This window comes from Marmota monax, unplaced genomic scaffold (assembly GCF_021218885.2).
Source record: "Marmota monax isolate L192 unplaced genomic scaffold, Marmota_monax_Labrador192_F-V1.1 WCK01_AAM20220418_F8-fsc00080, whole genome shotgun sequence".
NCBI classification, from domain to species: Eukaryota; Metazoa; Chordata; class Mammalia; order Rodentia; family Sciuridae; genus Marmota; species Marmota monax.
The window spans coordinates 1,948,167-1,972,245 of record NW_026694750.1 but is presented as its reverse complement, the minus strand read 5'-3'; the positions used below and the strand labels follow the sequence as shown (position 1 = coordinate 1,972,245).

The following is a 24,079-nucleotide window of genomic DNA, read 5'->3' as shown; positions in this document are numbered from 1 at the left end:
ATTTTACTTCCCCACCAACAGTATATATGAGAGTTCTGGTTCCTTGTAGCTTCTTTTTTAACATACCATTTAGTACTACACTAATGAGTTTTATATATTATTTTGACATACTATAGTAAAATGTCATATTTATCCTGAAGCTATGAACTGGTTCAGTTTTTGTTAATATAACAAAATACCTGAGGCTGGGTAACTTAATAAAGAAAAGAGGTTGCTGGGCATTGTGGTACACTCCTGTAATCCCAATTACTTAGTAGGCTGAGGCAGGCGGATTGCAAGCTTGAGTCCAGTCTTGGCAACTTAGCAAGTCCCTGTATCAAAATAAAAAATAAAAAGGGCTGGGGTTGTAGCTTGGTGGTAAAGTGCCCCTGGGTTTATTACCCAATACTAGTGGGAGGAAAAGAAGAAGAAAAGAAAAGTGGAAAGTGGCTTGTTTTACTCATAGTTCTGGAGGTTCAGGGCATTGGCATCCACATCAAATTTGACTCTGATGAGGACCTTATGACAAATGGCATCACAATGGTGGGAGCAGGTATAAAAAGGAGAGATCACATCTCCCACAGGAAGCCAAAGAAGCTGGGGAGTGGCTAGCCTTGTCCTTTTATAACAACTCTCCCTTGAGAACTCACTCAGGGGTCCCACAAGGACCTCCCTAATCCCTTCAAAGAGCAGCACCCCCATAGACCTAAGAACTTCCCAGTATGTTCCACTTCTCAAAGGTTTCACACTCTTAATATTCCACATTGGGGATCAAGTTTTCAGCTTATGAACCCTTGGGAGACAGATTACATCCAAGCCACAATCATTTTACTACTTTAGAACCAAGATAGTTGCTATGAATTTTATGCTCTGTGTGTGTGCGTGCACGTGTTGTGCACGTATGTGCTGAGCTTGCTGGTCAGATGTTGAGTCACACCCCCAGCTTTATGTATATGCTTCTTAAACTGATTTTCATATATGTTTGTCGTCTTTGTCATCTTGAGTCATGGTTAAGAGCACTAATATTTTTAATCTTCTTCATACCTTAATTTTTAAAAGAATTTCCTGCCTTTAAATGTTTTCTGCTTCTATTTGAATTGCTCCCATGTTACTGTTCTTTACTAGGTTAGTAAAATCAGCTTGGTGGATCTCGCAGGAAGTGAACGAGCTGATTCAACTGGTGCCAAAGGAACTCGATTAAAGGTATCTATTTTGCCAAATAAGTGGCCTTGTCAGTGTTCTGTAACATAGGTCAGCAGACTATGGCCAGTGGGACAAATCCAGCTCACCACCTGTTTTGTAAATAAAATTGTATTGAAATATAGCTCTATCCATCAGTTGATATGTTGTCTATGGATGCTTTTGCAGAGTTGCGACAGATATTACATGACCCACAAACTTATGTTTGACCCTTTATAGAAAATTTTGACCTGCTGAGGATCTTTTGACTTCAAAGAAAGGTTAAGTTGGATAACAAAATAGTTAGGGAAGACATAATGGTCGAGTGAGACCTGAATTGCAGTTTGGGAAACAGGCAGATTTTGACTAGTTAGAAGTAAGACAGTAATGGGAATAGGATATACAAGATCCAGATATGAGAACAAAAGATTGTTTAACAAGACCAGAAATTTTACGTTGGTGATTTGTGGAAAGAAGGCTGCATCTGTAAGGTTTTGGAATACAAATATCTGGAAAATACTTGGAACTATGAGGTAGGTATGTGGCCTCAGCATGGTATTAAGTGTGAGGAGAAGTTACGGAGGACTAAACGAAATTTTAGAACTTATGGACATCAACAAATATGCTAGCATATGGCAAGCTTATCTTCTATATGAATGATGTGACAGTAGTAGAAACTCTTCATCCTAATTCTTTCATGTTTGATGTTTATTTTAGGAAGGAGCAAATATTAATAAGTCTCTTACAACTTTGGGCAAAGTCATTTCAGCCTTGGCAGAGGTGGTAAGTTTTATAATTCATTTTTTAAAAATAATATTTTACAACTAATATATGTATTAGTTGTAGATAGACTCAATACCTGTATTTATATGTGGTGCCAAGGATTGAACCCAGTGCCTCACATGTGCAAGGCAAGCTCTCCACTACTGAGCTACATCCCCCGCTACTTCATTTTTTATTAAGGGGAAATTGTTTGTACAGCAGGTAGACTTGATGTTACTTTATGCTTGTTTACAGAGGCTGCTGTGTTTTGACCCTATTATGTAGTCTTGCCTTTCTCCTTTTAGAACTTTTCAGGTAAGACAGAAGGTCTGACACAGTTTGAGTCTGTGCTGAACATAGAATGAAAGCACATGTAGATGTATAAAGGCTAGAGCAAAAATCAAAGGTTTGACTAGTTTTTTGAGCTTTATTTTGTGTCTCACCAAAAAAAAAAAAAAGTGTATTTATTGTATGTCCTTTTCCTGTGCAGTTTTTTTCTAGATAGAATACTGGGGATGTAGCTCAGGGGTAGAGTGTGAAGCCCTGGGTTTGTTCCCTAGCACTACAAAAGTGAAAAATAAAAATAAAACACAGTCATACATCACTTAACAAGGAGTGTATGCTTTGGAAAATTTATCATTAGGCAGTTTTGATATTGTGGGTGTGTCATACAGTATGTTCACACAAACCTGATAGTATACAGTTATACAACTTGGCTTTGGTAGAGCCTACTGCTCCTACAACTGTGATGAACAGAACAGCATGAGATTAAATCAAGCACAAGAGAATGGTGCAATCAGTGGACAAGGTAAACACAAGATGCATGAGGCTGCTACTGACATATGGCATACTATTTTACAGTAAACTCTTTTTAGGAAGTAGAGAATGCTCTAAAATAATAGAAAAAAGTAGAGTATGGTAAATATTAAACCAGACACTTATGTACTTAATTGTATATGCTGTGTTTTTATACAACTGACAGTGTAATAGGTTTTAAACAAGTGAGCAGTAGTTGTGCTACCACCTAGGAATTTTTCAGCACTATTATAGTTTTATGGGAGTAGCATCATATATGCAGTCTGTACATGGACTGAAATGCCATTATTCAGCACAGAAGTGTAATTTCCCTTCCTGTCTTCCTTTCTGCCTTTCTCTTTCTCTCTTTTTTCTTTTCCCCCTAGTATTGAGGATTGAACTGAGGTTTCTTTACCGTTTAGCTATATCCCCAGTTTCCTACCTCTCTCTCCCTTCCTTTCTATTTATTTATTTGGAAACAGGGTTTTGCTAAGTTGCTTTAGGGTCTTACTGGGTTTCTGAAGCTGACCTTGAACTTGCAATACTCCTGCCTTAGCCTCCCAAGTTACAGGGATTACAGGTGTGTGCCACCACACATGGACATGACTGTAACTTCATTCTTTCCTATTCCTTAACAGTGGAACATAAGAGCTAACACAATTTTTATATAATCGTCTTTATTATTTAGGTTAGAAGCCAAGGAAGTATTCATCATGTGTGCTCTGATGTACACTAATAATCTCATTTAAATTGCTTAAGTAGAATTAAATGTTTTCTTATCTGTGTCTGAGAAGTCATAATCTATGACTTCACTATTTTTTTGTTTGAGGTTTATCCTGTGTTCTTGTTCTCTCCCTTAAATGCTTTCGTCTATAGGATAACTGCACCAGCAAGGTATGGTGGGGATTGGTAGAGATGAACTAGCTATAGAATCAACTCATGGTTTTAAATCCTCAGAGAATATATAGAAGCATGGAATGGAACCTTCAAAGAACTTTTTATCATTTGTCTTCTGGCTGTTTAGGGTGACCATAAATCATGAGACTTCACACCAGAATTACTTTAGGAACATGATGTTTTTTGGAAAAGGAATTAAGAATAAAGGAACTTTATTTGAGGAAGCTTTTACATTGTATTATCTTATGTTTGTTCTAGTGATCTATAAGACTATCTTTTGACAGTTCTATAAACCTCTTGAAAGGGCAATAAATGAAATTTCTTCATTTAGTGGAAAAGTTTGACTCATCATTCTGTGAAGAACTGAAAGGCTAACTTATCCTAGGAGGCTTGTGCAATTTTAAATTGAGCCTATTTATTGAAAATGGCTCTTGTGCCAGGCACGGTGTTAAACGCCGGTATCCCCAGCACTGGGAACGCACAGGATTCATATTTATACCTCTGTAAAAATAAAACTTATTGTTTGAGAGCTGGATATAAGACAATAGTAAGGAATTACTGTTAATTTTGCTAAGTGTGATAATAATCTTTTTTTTTTTTTAAGTCCTTTCTGTTAGAAATATGTACCTAAAGTACCTAGAGTAAAATGCTGGGTTTGCTTTAAACACTGAGACCTATAACAGACATGATATGGGCAGCATATGAAATAACAACATTGGATTGATGTTAAAATTTTTCTGAACTTGGTCATTATACTCTGTAAAAGAACATCCTTATCTGCTGAAATGTTTAGATATAATATCTGCATCTTACTACAAAATGTTTCAGGAATGTAAAAAAGTATTTGGGAGAGTAATTGAAAGATAATTATGGCAAAATATTGTTAATGGTTGAAGCTGTATGTGGGTATCTGGTAACTCATTATACACTCTCTTGACTGTTGTGTTTGTTATAATACAAATTTCATAATTAAGATATAAAATGAAAAAAATAATCGCATGAGTTTTGGATATTATGAAGAATTAAAACTGTGAATGATAAATTTCAACAATGATGGAATTCATCTGTAATTTGATTTGCTTGGGAATTTTAGACTGATTTGCCTTTCAAGTGAGTTTTTCCCCTAAACAATACTAAGTCTATTCCTTTTTCTTCAATAGAGTAAAAAGAAGAAGAAAACTGATTTCATTCCTTACAGGGATTCTGTACTCACTTGGCTTCTTCGAGAAAATCTAGGTATGTTGACTACTGACACAAATTCATTTCATAGATATCTTTTGAAATCTGTTTACATGTTGGCTATTTTTTCTGTGTCTGTTTTGGGGAAGAATCTTCTTTAGTTATTCATGTTACTGACTGAATGTTCTGCTTTTTTTCATCTTTGCTTCTCATTTCAGCTGATTATATTCACTTTAAAATTTGGGTGTTCTCCCATATTTCATTTATTTCAGAGTATGAACTGTGAAGCATTATCCTCCTGATTCCCTATAGCTTCTTCAAACGTTTGCTTCTTTCTCAAAAGTTCTTTCCAAACCTCATGTTCCTCTGAGGTGCCCATAATCAGATGTTGCCAACTCTTACTTCTCCTTATTGCTGATATTTCTTGACTTTCCAGTCCTGCTTTTCATTCGCTGCTCCTCCTTCTCAGGAAGAAGGAGAGATTAGCCATGTCAGATGTTGATGACTGAAGAAAGAGACTGGGCTGATCCCCAGGCAGTGACTTTCCCATTGCTAACACCAGTTTTAATGGAGTGGCTATCTTGACTGCAGTAGATTCTAGAGAGAGTGAGAGAACAAGAACTAGACCCAGTAGATTCATAGACCAGTAGTTGAGTATAACAGTGCCTGGAATGGGGACTGGTATTTAAGAAAGTTGTTGGCCTTTGATTAAATATTAGGATATGAGTTAAAGCTGTTAGATTTGATACATTCAATAACATTCTTTCTAAATGAGTATACTTTGGGATCTGATTCATTTTCTTAGGTGGCAATTCTCGGACTGCAATGGTTGCCGCTCTTAGCCCAGCAGATATCAACTATGATGAAACTTTGAGCACTCTGAGGTACTCTCATTTGACCTTACTTCCCAAGTAGACCCACATTCAGTCATTTTGTTATACCATGGATTTTTCTTATGCTGGGTTGATAGTCATTTGTGTAAACAGTGATCCCTTTCTCTCTCTCTCTTTTTAATATTTATTTTTTAGTTGTAGTTAGACACAATACCTTTATTTTACTTATTTATTTTTATGTGGTGCTGAGGATTGAACCCAGGGCCTTCTCACATGTGCTAGGCGAGCGCTCTATCACTGAGCCACAACCCCAGCCCCCCCTTTCTCTCTTAACAGGGAATATATGGGGCGGGGAGTGATTTTTATTATAATGGAATTTACCTGTCTATGGTTGGCAGTTCATTGGGAAAGTCAGGAACTTTTTCAAGGAAAGATGTTCAAATTGCTCAAATGAGAGTTTTGAACAACTTCTATATAATAATAAATATTCCTTATTCATTTCTTTAAAAAGTGTTCCCTTCTGTGAATACAGCTTCTGTCTTTATGGAAATGCTCAAGTTGTAAAAATTATGTAATACAATTATGAGTACATGTGGCATTAAAAAAACTTTATCAAGCCAGGTATAGTGGCGCACACCTGTAATCCCAATTACTCAGGAGGCTGAGGTAGGAGGATTGCAAGTTCAAGACCAGCCTGGGTACTTTAGCCAGATCCTGTCTCAAAGTAAAAAAGGTTGGGATTGTATCTCTGTGTTAGGGCATTTTCCTAGCATGCATAAGGCTCTCTAGGTCCAATCTCCCATATTATAAAAAAAAAATTAAAAAATAAATAATTTACCAACAGAATGTTCACTTAACCGAAAATATTTGCATGTGAATGGGTTTTATTACTTTCATCTGGAACTCTGTCTTCTTGAGTTTGTAATCATTAAAAAAAAAAAAACAAAAACTTTTGAAACTGGGTGCAGGGGCATATATCTGTAATTCCAGTGACTCAGGAGGCTGAAGACAGGATAATTTAGCAAGACCCTATCTCAAAACAAAATATAAAAGTCTGGCGATGTAGCTCAATGGTAGAGCACCTTGGATTCAATCCTAGTACCACCCTCGGTGGCCCCCCCAACCAAAAGAAGATACCTTGGTATAGTAAAAGAAGTGAAAAAATATTCTATAATCTAACAAACTGGGTTTGCATTCTCTCTGCTATTTATTTATTTTGTTATCTTGGGAAAAATCACTTAAATTCATCTGAGCCTTTTTCATCTTTATAAGGTACTGTAAAGCTTTATATAAAAGGGGCATATAAAATATATAAATACTCAAGATGTTTGACTTAGAAGTAATGGTATGTTACTTTTGTGAAGAAGAGTACCTGAGAAATGGCAAGAATGAATTTTCTTCTTGAATCTAGATATGCAGATCGTGCAAAACAAATTAAATGCAATGCTGTTATCAATGAGGACCCCAATGCCAAACTGGTTCGTGAATTAAAGGAGGAAGTGACACGGCTGAAGGACCTTCTACGTGCACAGGGGCTGGGAGATATTATTGATAGTAAGTAAATTAAGGAACAACATAAAATATATATTTAAAATAAACCTTAGGTCTTTATATTTAAAATAAGCTTAGATTTAAGGAACTTGGTCACTAGATTGTGCTAAAAGTGGTTTAATGTGTATTTTTTCTTAAAAAGATCCAGTGAGCCAGGTGCAGTCGTGCATACCTGTAATCCCAGATACTCTGGAGGATGAAGTGGGGAAAATTGCTTGAGCTAAAGGTTTCAGACAGTCTGGGCAACATAGAAAGACCTCCAGTTCAAGAAAAGAAAAATAATGACTATGATCTCAGAATTCCTTTATATAGTATGTACCAGGCTATCCATGGATTGATTGATTGATTGATTTTTTTTAATGTAAAGCTTAATTTCACTGAGTTAATTTATAAAAATATTTATTGGAGCTGGGCATAGTGATACATATCTCCCAGCAATTTGGGAGCTGAGGCAGGAAGATCACAGTTTGGAGAAGAGGATCACAACCAGCCTCAACAACTTAGTGAGACACTGTCTCAAAACTAAAAGATAAATAAATAAATAAAAATGGATAGGGTTGTAGTTCAGTGGTAGGGCATCCTTGGGTTCAATGCCTAGTATCCCTCCAACCCCTCCTCCAAAAAAAAGTTTTTGGAGGTTTTTATATTTGTTTCATGGGTTTTTCTGGCAATGGGGATTGAACCCAGGAGCACATTACCATTGAGCTACATTCCAAGCTCTTTTTATTTTTTTATTTTGAGGCATGGTCTCACCAGATTGTTGACAGTGTCCATAAGTTGCTAAGGCCGGCCTCCAACTTGCAATATTCCTGTTTCAGACTCCTGGGTTGCTGGGATTACAGGCATGTGTCACCTCACCCTGCAGAAGTTGTTTTTAGTAAGGGCTAGGGATTTAGCTCAGTGGTAGAGCACTTGCCTAGCATGTGCAAGGCCCTGGGTTTCGTGTCCAACATTTCAAAATGTTCTCTTAAGTATGTAAAGTAGATTATTTAGATAGGATAGAATGTTTGTTTAATAAAGCATATTTTTCAGTGTAAAATTAATATTATAGTCTTTGAAATTCTAATAGATTTTCAAGGCCTGTTTTAGTTCTTACTGGTTAGAGCTCAAGTTAATTAATATAATTTGTAAAAATGATAATCTAAGTATTAACTTTTTTTATCTTCCCAATGCCGAATATTGCTCTGTTCCTCTCTCGTCACTGCTGAACCTGAACTTTGACCCTTGTATTTTCCCTCCCGCTTACCTTCAGTTGATCCATTGATCGATGATTACTCTGGAAGTGGAGGCAAATGTGTGTATTTGATGTATTCGTTATTCCCAGTATGCTGAGTTGCTAATCTGCCTCTGCTGGATCAGCCTTAAAAATGAGCTTTGCATGCCAGTGATCCTAACAGGAAATCCCAGACGGAGCATCCTGTGGAATCAGAAGTTCTCCTGTTTGCCCTTTTCCATTTAGCAAAGCTATCTTTGATGAACTTCAGTTTTTTAGCTTGAGTGAAGGCATAAGAATTTCTTACTGTTCTACTTTTTAGATCCCTACCCCTATGTGATTAAGTCCCAAATCATAGATTATGAGGACAGTGATAGCAGCTCACTTTTTTTAAAAATTTTTACTTTTTTATTTTATTAGTTGCTCATGACAGTATAATGATCTTGACATATCATACATTTGAATCAAATAGGGTAGCTCACATTTTTTGATATAAGTGTATAATGTACCTGGCCCTGTTCTAGACACCTTAAACATATTATCTCAGTTCTGTCACTGACTCTGAAAAAGTTCCATTATTCTCATTTTGCTAGTAACCTGGAGTAGTTAGTTTCCTTAGACCTCATGTTTCTTGTATGATCAGTTTGGTAGTATAACTCAGAGCCCTTGGCTTTTAATCATTATACTGGTTTTTTTTGTTGTTGTTGTTGGGTTTTATTTATTTATTTTTGCCTCTTGAGTTGATTATTTAATGAACAAGTCCTTTTTAATTAGTGTTGTAAATATAAGACTTTTAGAATTAAAAAATCACTTCCACCTGGCCAAACTCTCTGAGGAGCTCTATATGAAAGTTGGGTTAGCACTCAACCTATGCTTTTGCAGTTGTGTTTTGATATCTTGAACCTCACTTTACTCAAAGGTTGAATAAACAGTTTTCCTCATTTTAAAATTACAAATTAATGAAGAGTCCATATGCGTGAAATGACATAACAGGTCACTGTCTCCACGGGTAGCCCTGAGCTAATGAGGAAATGATTGCTTACCCTTTTAAAATTCACGTAAGCTTTGTTATCTTATAAGATTTAAAGAATAGCCAGGTGCAGTGGTACACATCTGTCATCCCAGGGACTCTAGAGGTGAAGCAGAAGCATCACCGAGTTTGAGGCCAGCCTCAGCAACTTAGTGGGGCCCTAAACAATTTAGTGACTTAAAATAAAAAGGGCTGAGGATGTGACTCAGTGGTAAAGCACCTCTGGGTTCAATCCCCAGTGCTCACATAGACACACATGCACAAAGATGTGAAGAACCTTGTTTTGGGGTTTAATTTTTGGATTCTTATTGATTTAGTTGTGCAGTAAAGCATGTCACACAATGAGGAGAACTGGAATATAGCCCTAGTTGTCGTGATTGGTTAGCCCCCCAGACCTTTAATTGTCCTGATACACATGTGACTCTTGGACTGGAACAGCTCTGTCTGAGATTTCCAAAGCTGAACCATACTGGTGTGGAAAGGATGCCTTTTTGTTTTTGCTCTTATGCTTGAGGTGTTGCTGCTGCCAGCTTGGTGCCTATCTCTTCTCTGAGCAGCTATGGCATTTCCTGAAAATCATGCATGACTAAGTTTGAATTCCTTAACTGCAAAGAAAAGCAGTCCTGACTACTTCTCAGTTTCCATTTGGATCTACTTAACTCCTTTTAGGGCTTGCATGTGTCCATGGGACCTTCTAAGCTTATCCATCTTCCTCTTTCCCACCTTGCTACCATCACCTGGTGGCTGAATTTTTTGCTTTAGTTCCTATCTCCCTTTTAAAACATGCCTCTTTGCTTGTTTCCTTATGTTCTTCTATATTTGCAGATGGTGGTTTTCAAACTGTCTTGAAGCAACCACACGCTTTGAGGGGCTTCAAGAACTGGCTTTTGATTAAATAGTAAAAACAAGAGAGAATTGAATAGTGTTTTTTTAATTGTATTGCCTCATATCCTTTAAGGAAAATTTAGTTTCGGTATGAATTTTAAGCAATGTAGATTTTCTTAATTTTAAAAATGAGCTAATTTTAAAATAGGAGTGTGCCAGTTTTCCTCTGGTGTTCATTTGGGGAAAATGACTAATGGAGGAAAGCACAAATAAGTGAATTAATGAACTTTGTTTTGTGTGTCTTTTTTTTTTAACCAAAAATAAGTTTCAGAGCTAAATTTATAGTTGTTGGACACCTTCATAAATAAAATATTTTCCTAAAACTTATATATCAAAATAGAAAGCAGGCTTACTTACCCTATGACCCTATGGTCATACTGTTATGCACAGTAAAGGCCTTACTTAAATTTACAAATAATCAGTCTTATGTTTTTGTTTGCCATAATAGAAATATGGAAACTACAACAGAACTTATTAATTTGTTAATTGCCTTTCCCTGTTGGGGCAAGCATTCAGTTCTGTATTCTTAGCTAGACTTAAAATTCCTCTCATTTATACAGTTACCTCTTTTTTTGATTTAAGACATTTTAAAAATCTTTTTTTGGCATGTTGAAATGTTATACAAATATACTGCTTAGTGCTCAGAATTTTCTTTTAACTCTTTACATTTTTTTGGAAAATTTTTGACAATTCCACAAAACTCTAACCAGGTTAATATGGATTATTATTGATAAATAAATGATCATTGTTATCCTTACTGTTACAAAGTCATGGAATTTCAAGGTAGTATAAATGTGAAGGCATTGTAGATGTGGAACAGTAGAAAGAATACAAGAAATATTCTTTAGCTGTTTTGATAGAGTGCTTTTGAGGCTTTGTTTACCTCCTGCCAGATAAAATGCTAACCCACCTTGGGATTTTTAGTTTCTAAATCCAGAAGAGATTGTTAACCTCTAGGATACCAATATTAAAGAGCCGTGTTTTAGAACTGCCATCTAGAACGATTGTAACTTGTCTTTGTATTAAAACATGTCTTTGTCTTGCGCTGTAATGCTATCCTTTCTTACACTGGTGTTCCTTCCTATCTTTTTTTCCTTCTTCTGTTCCTTTCCCTCTTTTCTTTTTCTGTCTTTCCTTCTTTTTATCTCCCAGATCTGAAAGATTTTCAGAACAATAAACATAGGTACTTGCTAGCCTCTGAGAATCAACGCCCTGGCAATTTTTCCACAGCATCCATGGGCTCCCTTACGTCATCTCCATCTTCCTGCTCACTCAGTAGTCAGGTGGGCTTAACATCTGTGACCAGCATTCAGGAGAGGATCATGTCTACACCTGGAGGAGAGGAAGCCATTGAACGTCTAAAGGTATGTAAACACTCAAACTAGTGAAAGGCCATCTGTGTAGCTCCCCAAGGCAGAACTAGAACTGAAACTCACTGAGATTTTTGGCTTAGCACATGAAGAACTTTTAATTCTTGAGGTATCCTGAAAACAGAATTTTGTATTTTCTGTTAATCTCTTTTCACCAAAATGTTTTGAGTCTGACCTGGCCAGACAAAGCTGTTACATGAACTAACTGATAAGTAGATATGTACATTAACTTTGAGATAGTTTATAAGTCACAATGAAATTGTTAGTTATAAATTAGTTTTAAGTGAGATAGCTGGAAACATTTGGTTTCATTTGATGAGGGGATTCTGTGTAGAGCCATTATTCTATTAGTATGAAATTAAGGAGAGTGGGACATTCATGTAGCTGTACTAGGTTTATTCATATTCTGTTTAGTTAGCTTTTTTACCCCATGATCAAAATACCCAACAAGAACAATTTTAGAGGAGTTAAAAGTTTTTTTTGTGTGTGTGTGTCGTGGTTTCATAGTTTTCAGTGCATGGACAGTTAAGCTTCATTGCTCTGGGCCCGAGATGAGGCAAAACATTATGGCATCATAGGGCTTGATTGTACCCACCTGTAATCCCAGTGGCTTGGGAAGCTGAGGCAGGAGGTTTGAAGTCAGCCTTAGCAATGTAGGGAGGCTCTAAGCAACTCAGTAAGACCTGTTTCAAAATTAAAAGGGCTGGTGATATGTTAAGGGACCCTGGGTTCAATCCCTAATACCAAAAAAAAAAAAAAAAAAAAAATCAAGGCATAAGAGCTTGTGGAAGAAAGCAGTCGGGAGGGTGCCCCAAAGGCATGTCCCCAGTGACCTGCCTTCTCAGTCTCACTCTACCCACCCACAGCTCCTACCCATTTAATCCACTCAAGTGGATTAATGAACTAATTTGGTTAAGGCTCTCATAACCCAGTCATTTTATCTCTAAGCTTTCTTACGGGGGACACATCTAAGCCATAACAGATGCACATGAAATTGTGTCTTCTGAAAGCTCTCAGAAAGCTTGACACCCTCTGGTTACCATAGAGGAAGGCCTTTCTTCCTGTGCTGGTGCATATGGACTCAGGGCCATGGTGCCCTGTATGTAGGTTACTTGCCCATGGCATCCAGCTTTGTATTGTGTCTCTCTCCACGAATGTCAACGTCAGAGCAAAGCCTACCACTCAGAGAGTCTTCCTTTCCCTTCAATGACTATGATGAGAGCAGACAGTTGTCACCCATGGTGCTGATACAGGTTACCAGGAATTCTGCCATCCATCAGATGACATCAAGACATAAAACTTTTTTTGCTTCCCAACTTGGTACCTCCAGGAAGATAGTTTGATCCATATCTTCAAGAGTGGTCTTTCATCTGGCAGATTGGAGCTGTGCAGCCAGTATTGGTACTCTTCATCTTTGCTCAGTGTTCCCAGGACTGCTGCTCATTCAGGGACAGTTGAACAGTGACACTTGGACTGGTGATTAAAAGGCTCTTCACCACTACAAGTGAATTAAACTTAATAATTTAAGATGTCAGATATTTCATTTTGATTTTAGGTGAGGCTGAAAAAATTTTATATGAAAAATGGGTTTCAGCTTTTTCCTTCTTGGTCATTCCACCTTTTCCCTTGGTATTTTACTCACTTCAAAAAGTGAGTAAAGGGGCTGGGGTCGTGGCTCAGTAGTAGAGCGCTTGCCTAGCACATGTGAGGTACTGGGTTCGATTCTTAGCACCACATAAAAATAAGTAAATAAAATAAAAGTAATGTGTCCATCTATACCTAAAAAAGTTTTTTTAAAAAGTGAGTAAATATAACATTTAAAGTTCATATCCAATGCGTTTTGTGTGGATATGTGCTAATTATGCAGCTTATTATATAGAAATGTTCAGTGTGTATTTATTTTTTTTAAGTTTATTTATTTTTTTGGTACCAGGGATTAACCACTGAGTCACATTCCCAGCCCCCTTTAAATAAAATATTTTATTTAGAGATAGGGTCTCACTGAGTTGCTTAAGGCCTCACTAGGTTGCTGAGGCTGGCTTTGAACTACTGATCCTCCTGCCTCAGACTCTTGAGCCGCTGGGATATCAGGTATGCGCCACTGAGCCAGGCTTTCTTTATTAATAGTTGCCTTTTACTTACTGTCCCCACTTGTTGAAAAGCAGAAATGAAACTTCAAAGCTCATTCCACTAGACCTTGATCTAATTGTGCATTCTACTGATTACTGTTCATGATTAAGAATCTCAGTACATGTTAAATGACTGTATCGTCCCTTGTACTCTAATTTTAAAAATACTTACCTTTAAATCTTGGGGGGGGGCGGGGCTGGGGGGGAGTAGGAAAATGATCTTGTTTCTTCCTCAGAAAGTGTGTGAAGTTCTGAAATGCCTGGGAGTGAAAAGTCTTTCCATTCAAGGTTATAGGCTGCAGGGTGACTTCTGCTGTTGATAAAATTGACTTTGAAGTTTTACTGAGGACCTAGGTGAAGCCCTATGCAGAAGGCATCTTCATGAATTTTCTCACAAATAAGCATCAGGGACTGCTGTAGTGTGCAGCCTCTGTTTGGAGCATGATGGGAAATAGGAGGCTCTGTGGGAAGGAGAAATGAGACCTCCCACTTACTGAATATTGAATATGAAGTGGTCGGTTTCTTTGGGGATTTTGAATCTTACTATTTGCTTATTAAAGGCTTAGTGCACAAATGAGATTACCCTATTCTTTGACATTTGCCTTGGTACGAAAGAGAAATTTCTCCTTAACTGCCAAGTGGAACCAACTGAAAATAATGTCAGATGTTAGGAGTCAAGACATTAACTGGAATTAGGTTACCCAGTGTCTTCCAAATAGTTTCTAGGGAATAATGCTGTCATTGTGCAGGGAGCTCTCTCTCCTGACCTTCCTACTTCCCATTAAAACAAAACAAAACTTTTATTTTAATCAGCAAATAAATTCCTCTAGTTTAATTCTCCTTTAAGACAACATAAATGAGATCTTCCCTTTTCCCTAGCTTTATTCTAGAGAGAAAATGGCTCCTTTACAGTGCAGCCCGGTAGTTCACTGAAGCATAAGTGCCTTCTTCTACTTTTATCTTGTGAGTGGTGAGAATTCTTTCCGCTAGACCTGCATTTTAATGCTGCAGGCAGATAAGATCTTGCTTCCCTGAAGCAGGATAGCAGTTGCACAATGGACATGCCGAGAATGCCTTGGAGCTGTGTTCCTGAGGTATGGCACTGCAGGAGGACAATATTATAATGGAAACAGCAGTAGAGAACATGAATGCATTTTCCTAGCAGGTTATTTCTTTTTGCTTCTCGTTATGCTTTACTTAAGATCAGGGGCTGGGGATGTGGCTCAAGCGGTAGCGCGCTTGCCTGCCATGCGTGCGGCCCGGGTTCGATCCTCAGCACCACATACAAACAAAGATGTTGTGTCTGCCGAAAACTAAAAATAAATAAATAAATAAATATTTTAAAAAAAAAAGAAAAGATCAGTTAGTATACTAATTTTCACAGGCTAATGCTGCTTCTGTTTGTTGAATAGCCTGTTTTCATATGTAGCAAATATCTGATCCCTACAAACCTCTCTAGAGAAAGAAAGTGATATGTAATTGTTATTCATTTAAGTCACAGCTTAAACTGACTTAAATTGATTGCTTTCTTGCTCAATAGGCTTTTTTTTGTGTGTGTGTGTGTGGGGGGGGGGTGGGGTCCTGGGAATGGAACTCAGGGTCTTATGCATGCCTTACATGCATTAGCCACTTCTTGTTGTTTTCCCAGTACTGGGGATTAAACCCAGGGGTACTTTGCCACTGAGCTACATTCCCAGCCCTTTTTAAAATATATTTTTGATTTTGAGACGGCCTCCCCAACTTGCTAAGACTGACCTCAAACTTTTGATCCTCTTGCCTCAGCCTCCTAAATCTCTGGAATTAATGGGCTCAATAATGTCTTAAACATGCAGCTATAGGCATTGTGATGGCTGGTATTTATAGTCTGGCATCAAATTCAGTACTGTGAGTTCCATTGCTTAGGCTTTGCCCATAAATATCCACTACAAAAGCTGGCAAGGGCAGATGCTGGGCTCAGTAGCCTGAGGGCCCCCAAACTTAGAGCTCACTTATAAGGCATGCTATATTCAGTACAGTAAAACTTTGGCTATGTGATTCCTTTAAGGAATGTTTCATGTAGTAAGCATTTAACCTTTTACATATCAAAACCTAGGTCCTCAGCACCACATACAAACAAAGATGTTGTGTCTGCCGAAAACTAAAAAATAAATATTAAAATTCTCGTAAAAAAAAAAAAAAAAAAACCTAGGTCTGGGGATATAGCTCAGTGGTAGAGTGCTTACCTACATTGCAAGGCCCTGGATTCAGTCCCTAGCACCACCAAACAAAAACCCAAAACTCTCATTTAAGCATTTCATGGAAGTATTTTCTGATTTTTCCTGTGTATTTCTCTACCTTGATAACTGAATCATCAAGAGAAATTAAATTGTGTAGCTGTATAAGCATAATTTGTTAACCAGTGCTATACAAATAACTACAGATGCAGACATGTATGATGTGAGAGCAAAGAGTCAACGCCACCTGAGCCCAGCATTCCTTTGAGCTTAAAAAATTTCCTTATGTTCATTTGTCTTTGAATTTTTTTTTTTTTTGAAGGGGGGGTTACCAGGGGTTGAATTCAGGGGCACTCAACTAACCGAGCCACATCCCCAGCTCTATTTTTTGTATTTTATTTAGAGACAGGGTCTCATTGAGTTGCTTAGCGCCTCACTGTTGCTGACGCTGGCTTTGAACCTACAATCCTCCTGTGTCAGCCTCCCAAGTGGCTGGGATAACGGGGGTGCGTGGCAGGTTTTTTAAAAATGTAGTTATGTGCATATTTCCTCAAGCCCTCATTTCTGAACCATGAATCAACATTGCTGTTCCATCTCACATTAGGCTCCTTGGGTGGGTTATGGGCAGCTTTATACACTGCCATACCTGGCTGCCTGCAGATGAAATTGCCTTTTATACTAACAGCAGGGTACTATTGGCTACTCTGGGTTTATTTGTTTGTCCACACTAAGTTTGTTGTTCAGGCTTGAAGACAAACTATCCTTCAGTCTTTCTCTTATTGTGAGCTCTTTTGTAGATTATGTACTTGAAAAACTGTTGATTTTGCCCTATTTAAAGAAAGAACAGTAAGAGGAAACCCAGTTCAACCTGGCTCCGTGAGTAGTGTGGTCTTAGGTTAATCAATTAATCAAGTTAATCTTAAGTTGCCAGGCTGGGCAATTTAGACCGACTCAAAAATAAATTTTAAAAAGTGTGGGATGGGGATGTAGCTTAGTGGTAGAGCCTTTGCCTAGCTTGCACATGATCCTGGATTTAATTGCTTGTACCACAAAAACAAACAAAACCCCTTATTTGTCAGTTTGTATTCCCTAATTAATGTAGGTGGTTTCTGGGCTGCCTTATTTATTTATTTTTTATACCTTTATTTTGTTTATTCATTTATTTTTTTCCCCACAATACCTTTATTTCATTTATTCATTTATTTTTATGTGGTGCTAAGGATCAAACCCAGTGCCTCACACGTGCAAGACAAGCTCTCTACCGCTGAATCACAACCCCAGCCCCTTGTGGGCTGCTTTTTACTCAGTATTAAGTCAGGTGATTTGCTCAGGTCGTCCTGTACCATTGTTTTCAGTTTTCACTTTGTAGGTTCTACCTACCTCTGTTAAAAGCCTAAAATTAATGTGTGTTGTGGTGTCAGCTTGTGTTACACTTGCTGTTTAGAGTACTGTACAGGACGTAACACCACTCCGTTAGCTATGGAGTAAATTCTGTGGTGCTTTAGATAGGTAGCTTTGACCACTTGGGATCAGGCAAGCATCCTTTCGTGGACTTCTCACTCCGTGCTGGAATCGTATGGGTTTGTCTTCATTGCCTCCTCCTAGCTTGGCATTTTGGTTCCCCGATAAGCTTTGTAGTGGCAGGTGCTCTGCCTAGTTATCATTGCTCCTTGAGGATACTGATGCTATTCAGGTAGTGGTGCTAGCCCTTCACTTCACTCTGTGTGTGCACTGTGGACCAAGAAGAGCCAATTTATGTAGTTTTTGCCACCTTTGCACAAACCCCCACAACAGATTTGTTCTAGCTTCTCCCGCTATGTAACCAGCTCTTTTTTTTTTTTTCCTTTTCTTAATAGCATTGGAGATTAAACCCAGGCATATGGTACCACTAAGCTACATCTCCAGCCCTTTTTATTTTTCATTTTGAGACAGTGTCTGGCTTCATTACCCAGGCTGGCCTTGAACTTGTGATTGTTCTGTGGTAGCCTTTGAGTCTCTGGATTACGGCCATGCACCACTGTGCACAGCTGCCCTGCTGTTTCTTTGATCTGGTTTGCTCTTTGCCTAGCTTTACTAGTTGTTCTTTCTCTTTTCTTTTAAACCACGCTGTCCTGTTTGTTTCTCTTGACTCCTGTAATTCCTGTAGCTGCTGCTTGGGTCTTTCCTTGTGGGTTTTTTATGTGTTCCCTTTCTTTTGCCTTTGGTGTATTTTTGGTTTTGATATTAATTGGAATTAATTATTCCAATGGTGGAATTATTCTGGAAACCCAGAAGTTCCAGAAAACCATACTCTAGATACCTTAGGGTTATTGTGTTTACTATTCAGGTTTATTTTTATGTAGATGATTATGTTTTGGGATCTCAGAGGCCTCTTAAAGTAATCTGTTAAATGAATCATACAGTGATGTATTTTGTGGACTGTCAGACTTGTCCTCATTAATCACTACTACTACTGACATTACCACTGTCGTCATCATCATTATCACCTGATTTTGTGATTTTTGTCCCCATGACTAACATTTGCTCCTGCTTTTGTGTATGTTTCTTCCCCTTTTTTTGAATCCCCTTTCCCTCCATTCTTGACCCACTCAGTCCCTACTTGTTCTTCATTCCTCCATGTGAGCATTACTCATCCCCAGTTCACCTCTCTCACAGACAACTGAGTGCTTCCGTTCTGGTTCTTAGCACACTGTTGTTAGCTCCTATCATACCCATTCTCAGTTCTCAGACATGTAGCCACACAGTTGTCCCTCCTCACATCTTCTTGTGGCAACTTTTGCTCCTCCCCTTATCTCTGCTCATGTGGAACCTAGCCAGTGGCCTGTCTGAATAGACTCACTTTAGATTGCATCCACACCTACCCTTCCCCATTCTTTCTTTTCCTTGCTTTATTGTACTCCAGAACACTATGGTTTGATATACTGTGTACTTATTTTTTTTAAATTTGTACAATACATTTATTTTGTTTTTTTATGTGGTGCAGAGGATTGAACCCAGGGCCTTGCACATGCTAGACGAGCACTCTACTGCTGAGCCACAACCCCAGCCCCCTGTGTACTTACTGATCAAAATTATCTTGGTGTCTTTACTAGAATATAAGTCTCAAGAAGGCAGGCATTTTGTTCCCTGACATTCTCTAGTTGCCTAGAACAGGGCTTGGCATATAGTAGGGTTATACATTATTATCAAGTAAGTTATCAATTACTTCTCTCTCTCCTTAGGATATAGTTAGAAAGCAGAAAACACATTGTAGTTCTTACATTTGTAAGATGTAACGAGTACTTGGCAAGTGATTGACACTTCAGTGGCTACGGGAGATTTAATACTATGCCTTTCTATATTGGTTATTAGAAATCCTTTCAGGGAAGGGTATTATGTTACAATGAAATTATTGTGAGTCAAAAGCAATTAATACCTTTGGAGACTTTATTCTTTTGTAGAAGTGGTTGTCAGAAAAAGTATTTTGGGATGTTAGCATTACCTTTCTGTACGTAGGCCCACACTTGGAGACAGGTATTTTAATTAAAACTTAAGAGAATTTATATGTTTGAGGCTGACATATAATCTTTAGCCTAATCTTTAGCATTCTTACCTTACATGTTAAAAAAGAAAAAAGCCTCATCACTTTACATTCAGCTCCATATCCTCAAAGGGCACAATCTTTTTTTTGCTTTCCTTCTTGAACATGGTACATTAAATTGAAAGACTGCCACTTTAACTATGTACTTCCTTTCTTAGGAATCAGAGAAGATCATTGCTGAGTTGAATGAAACCTGGGAGGAGAAGCTTCGCAAAACAGAGGCCATCAGAATGGAGAGGTCAGGAGATTAAAATCTGGGAATGTTTCTAAGTTTTTTGGGGCATTTTGGTTTCTTTTATTGTAAAAAAAGATGAAATGGAAGTTAAAAACAGCCTGGTATGGTGGTGCACACCTGAAAGGGGGCTAAGACAGGAGGATTGCAAGTTCCAGACCAGCCTGGGCAACTTAGACCCTGTTTCAAAATAAAAAATACAAAAAGAGCTGGGGATGTATCTCAGTTGTAGAGCGCCCCTAAAATAATCCTTAATACTAGGAGGGGAAAAAAGTTCAGTGAAGAACTTCCCCTCCTAAAACACAAGACAAATTATCAATCTGGCTGGGACTTGCAGCCAGTCGGATATACACTTTAAAGAGAAGTCCACATATTTAAAGGTTTTCAGTGGAATCATGTGCATAATAGTTACCATACTACCTGTTGCTGTGGCATAAAAAATGGAACAAATTGAGGAAGAGTATTTCTTCGCAGAGAGTAGACTACCTTTGACAAAGGCCCAAATCCAAAGAGCTATTCTGACCACTGTCTTTCACTATATCCCTTTTCTACCGTAAAGTGGTGAGCATAAGCCAAAATGGTACTTTCGCTATTGGAATAAACGTATACTTAAAAAATATCAGTTTCTTTCTTCCCCCTTCACAAGAAGATGAGGTGGGATCAAGTTCTAATGTACTGATATAGTAAATGTAACAAACAATAAGAATTTTCTTGTTTTAGAGATTTTAAGCTAGAATTACTGAATCAAAATGAATGGTGGGCATGGGTATATAAATAACATTTGAGAAAATCATATTTATAGACCATATTTCATATATCCAAGTCGTTTCCTTAGATTCTGGGTAAGTGTTTCTTTGAGTTTATGAATTTCTGTCTGTCTCCAAAATCAGATGAGGCAAAGGATTTTTTTGTTTTGTTTTTTATTTTTTATTTTTTTGTGATACTGGAGGTTGAACCCAGGGCCTTGTGCATGCTTGGCAAGCATTCCATCCTTGAGCTACAGGTTGACAGTTATCTGGGTGACTAGAACTTTTATACTGGAGTATTTACTTTGGGCTGTTTGTCTTAAAAATAATTTTTCATTATTGATGAGATAAGCACATAATTCCATATTTGTGTTACCAACTCTAGATTTGACTAATTGTTTTTTGCTTTATATACTTTATCAAACTTTATTTTTCCGTTTTTATCTGACTGATTTAATTGACATTTTGGTATAAGTATTTAATTTACTTGAACTTGTTTTTTCCAGAGAGGCCTTGTTGGCTGAGATGGGAGTTGCCATTCGAGAAGATGGAGGAACTCTAGGGGTTTTCTCACCTAAAAAGGTAGGAAACAATGTATAAATTCTGCTTGGGGGTTAGGAATTGTAGCTTAGTGGGAGAGTACTTGCCTAGGATGCTCAAAGCCCTGGATTCAGTGCCTCACTCTGCCAAAAAAAAAAAAAAAAGAGAGAGAGAGAGAAAGGGCTAGAAATGGTGATGTATGCCTATAATCCCAGTGGCTTGGAAGGCTGAGGCAGGAGGATCACAAGTTCAAAGCCATCCTCGGCAACTAAGTGAAGCCCTAGGCAATTTAGTGAGACCCTGTCTCAAAATAAAAAATAAACAGGGTTGGGGGTGTGGCTCAGTGGTGAGGCACCCCTGGGTTCAAACCCCAGTACCCAAAAGAGAGAGAAAAACACTGAATTGGTGAGTGGTTACTTTGTCTTTCAATGCTGGTCTTTACTCCTCCTCTTTTGTATCTTGTTATTTGGAATAATTTCAGAAATTTCTGATTTCATTTCATAGTATGGTATTAAAAGACAAGGGCACCCTGTTTCCAAAATACCTATCCTGTTTACAAAAAACAAAAACACTCAGAGGCCACAAATCTGTACCTTTTAGCTGTGCAATTCAGTCTATAGTTGTCTTCATTGTTGCTTTCTTTTAAATTTCCAATGTAATCTAGCACGCTGTGCTTCAGTTTGGCTACTCTTTCTATGTACGTTTCCCCCACAGAAGTCATCAACTCTGCTCTATGATTTTTTGGAACCAATTTCAACTGTTCAGGTTTGTGTAGAAAAATACTGCTCCAGTGATTTATATTATTTATAACCATTATACTGAGTAAAGCAGTTCCAGCCCTTATCCTTTAAGACTCCTTTTCTCCCTTGTTTTCTTTCTTTTTTCCCCTTCGATTTTCTTAAGATTTCAGTAGTTACTTTCCTAAATCCATAATCATAGTCATAGAGTAGTTTGATACCTTTAACTAATTAGATTTGTAAGTTGTCTTTTTTGTTGTTGTTTTTTCATTTTAGTTGCTACTTAGTTACTGTTCAATACTGGAAAACCAATACTATAAGATTCTTTTATGTACTTGTTTATGTGACAATGATGGAACATCTACATTGATGTACAAAGCATATATTTCATACCACTAAAGAATGGCCATTCAGTGCTGGGGTTGTAGGTCAGTGGTAGAGCACTTGCCCGACACATGAGACACTGGGTTCGATCCTTAGCACCACATAAAAATAAATAAATAAAAATAAAGATATTGTGTCAATATACAACTAAATATATATACAAAAAGAATGGCCCTTCATTTCAAATGACCTCAAACTAGCCAATTAAGACTTTTAGACATCTTTACACATAGTTTTGGAACAGAGATCTCTTTAGGTTAGAGTAGAAGAAGGAGGGAATTTTGAATCGGTACTTTTCTTTTATGTCTCACAGTTGGAGACATTATTGTGATTTTTGTGAGGATTCTTCTGGTTAGGTTTTTTTTATCATGGTCACATAAATAACATTTTTACAAATTCCAATGTGTCATTTTTCAACAAAAAAGATTGAATTAGGACAGGGGTTGTGGCTCAGTGGTAGAGTACTTGCCCAACATGTGTGAGGCCCTGTGTTTGATTCTCAGCACTGTATATAAATAAATAAAATAAAGGTCCATTGACAACTAAAAAAAAAAAAATTAAAAAACGATTGATTTAAAGATAATTTAGAGGGCTGAGTTTGTGGCTCAGTGGTAGTGGGCTTGCCTAGCATGCGTGAGGCACTGGGTTCAATTCTCGGCACCACATAAAAATAAAATAAAAATAAAGGTCTGTCAACAACTAAAAAAGTATTAAAAAAAATAAGGATAATTTAGAGGGGCTGGGGTTGTGACTCAGTGCTAGAGTACTTGCCTAGCATGTGTGAGGCACTGGGTTTGATTCTCAGTACCACATATAAATAAATAAAGGTCCATAAACAACTGGAAAAAAAAATATATGTATATATACACACATATTATAAAACTAGAACAATAAGTATTTTGTATGTTTATATAAATATCAGTGTTTTTATTACTTTTCCCTTCAGTAACACATGTATTTATTCAGATATATTACCTATAATGGTAGATATTTTAGCAGTTACAGTTTTGATAGCATTTAGATTGTGTATATATCTAAAGGTATTTCATAATATCTTGTAGTGTTAAAAACTGAGGGGAAAGGGGCTGGGGTTGTGGCTCAGTGGTAGAGTGCTCACCTAGCATGTGTGAGGCACTGGATTTGTTTCTCAGCACCACACAAAAATAAATAAAATATGGGACGGGGCTGTGGCTCATTGGTAAAGTGCTTGCCTAGCATGCCTGAGGCACTGGGTTCGATCCTCCACACCACATAAAAACAAACAAACAAACAAATAAATAAATACAAATAAATAAATAAAAGTTAAAAAAAAAAAAAAACAACTGAGGGGAGGGACTAGGCTGTAGCTTGGTGGTAGGGCACTTGCCTAGTAGGTGCATAGCTGAGGATTTCATTCCCAGTATCACCCAAAAAATTGTGGGGAAATTTTTTGTAACAGCTTATAAAACTTATGATATTTAATGTGAATCATCAATAACTTGAACAAATATTGTGACATAAACAATAAAAGATTCCAAAGACATCTCTACTTCCAAAGCATTTTCTTGCCCACCTTGCTTTAACTTTCTTCGTTTCCTCAGGAAAGGGAGGGAGAGACCATTGTCCACCTCCAAATTTAGTTTTTTTAAAAAATAAATTTTTAGATGTTGATGGACCTTTATTTTATTCATTTATTTATATGCAGCGTTGAGAATCAAACCCAGTGCCTCACATATGCTAGGCAATTGCTCTACCACTGAGCCACAACCCCAACCCCTCCAAACATAATTTTAAAACTGTTTCTGATAATCTCTTTTTCTTAGTCCAAAGAGGAGACTTAAAGAATGCTACCCACAGAGGGCTTGG

The 24,079-nt window shown here is 37.5% G+C and overlaps 1 protein-coding gene across 9 annotated transcripts in view; it reads left to right on the top strand.

Annotated features, from left to right (window-relative positions):
• Kif1b (kinesin family member 1B) overlaps positions 1–24,079 on the top strand; it is a 148,738-nt gene that overhangs the window by 48,208 nt on the left and 76,451 nt on the right. For 3 of the 9 annotated variants that reach the window (XM_046424841.2, XM_046424839.2, XM_046424842.2), the window contains exons 8-15: positions 1,105–1,182; positions 1,876–1,941; positions 4,773–4,848; positions 5,597–5,675; positions 7,036–7,178; positions 11,534–11,667; positions 19,754–19,833; positions 21,080–21,155. In XM_046424841.2, coding sequence (XP_046280797.1) covers positions 1,105–1,182; positions 1,876–1,941; positions 4,773–4,848; positions 5,597–5,675; positions 7,036–7,178; positions 11,534–11,667; positions 19,754–19,833; positions 21,080–21,155 — 732 coding nt within the window. Of the gene's footprint in view, positions 1–1,104; positions 1,183–1,875; positions 1,942–3,591; positions 3,610–4,772; positions 4,849–5,596; positions 5,676–7,035; positions 7,179–8,427; positions 8,470–11,455; positions 11,668–19,753; positions 19,834–21,079; positions 21,156–24,079 lie in introns of all 9 variants that reach the window. The other 6 variants (XM_058572670.1, XM_058572667.1, XM_058572671.1 and 3 more) reach the window with 4 other exon arrangements.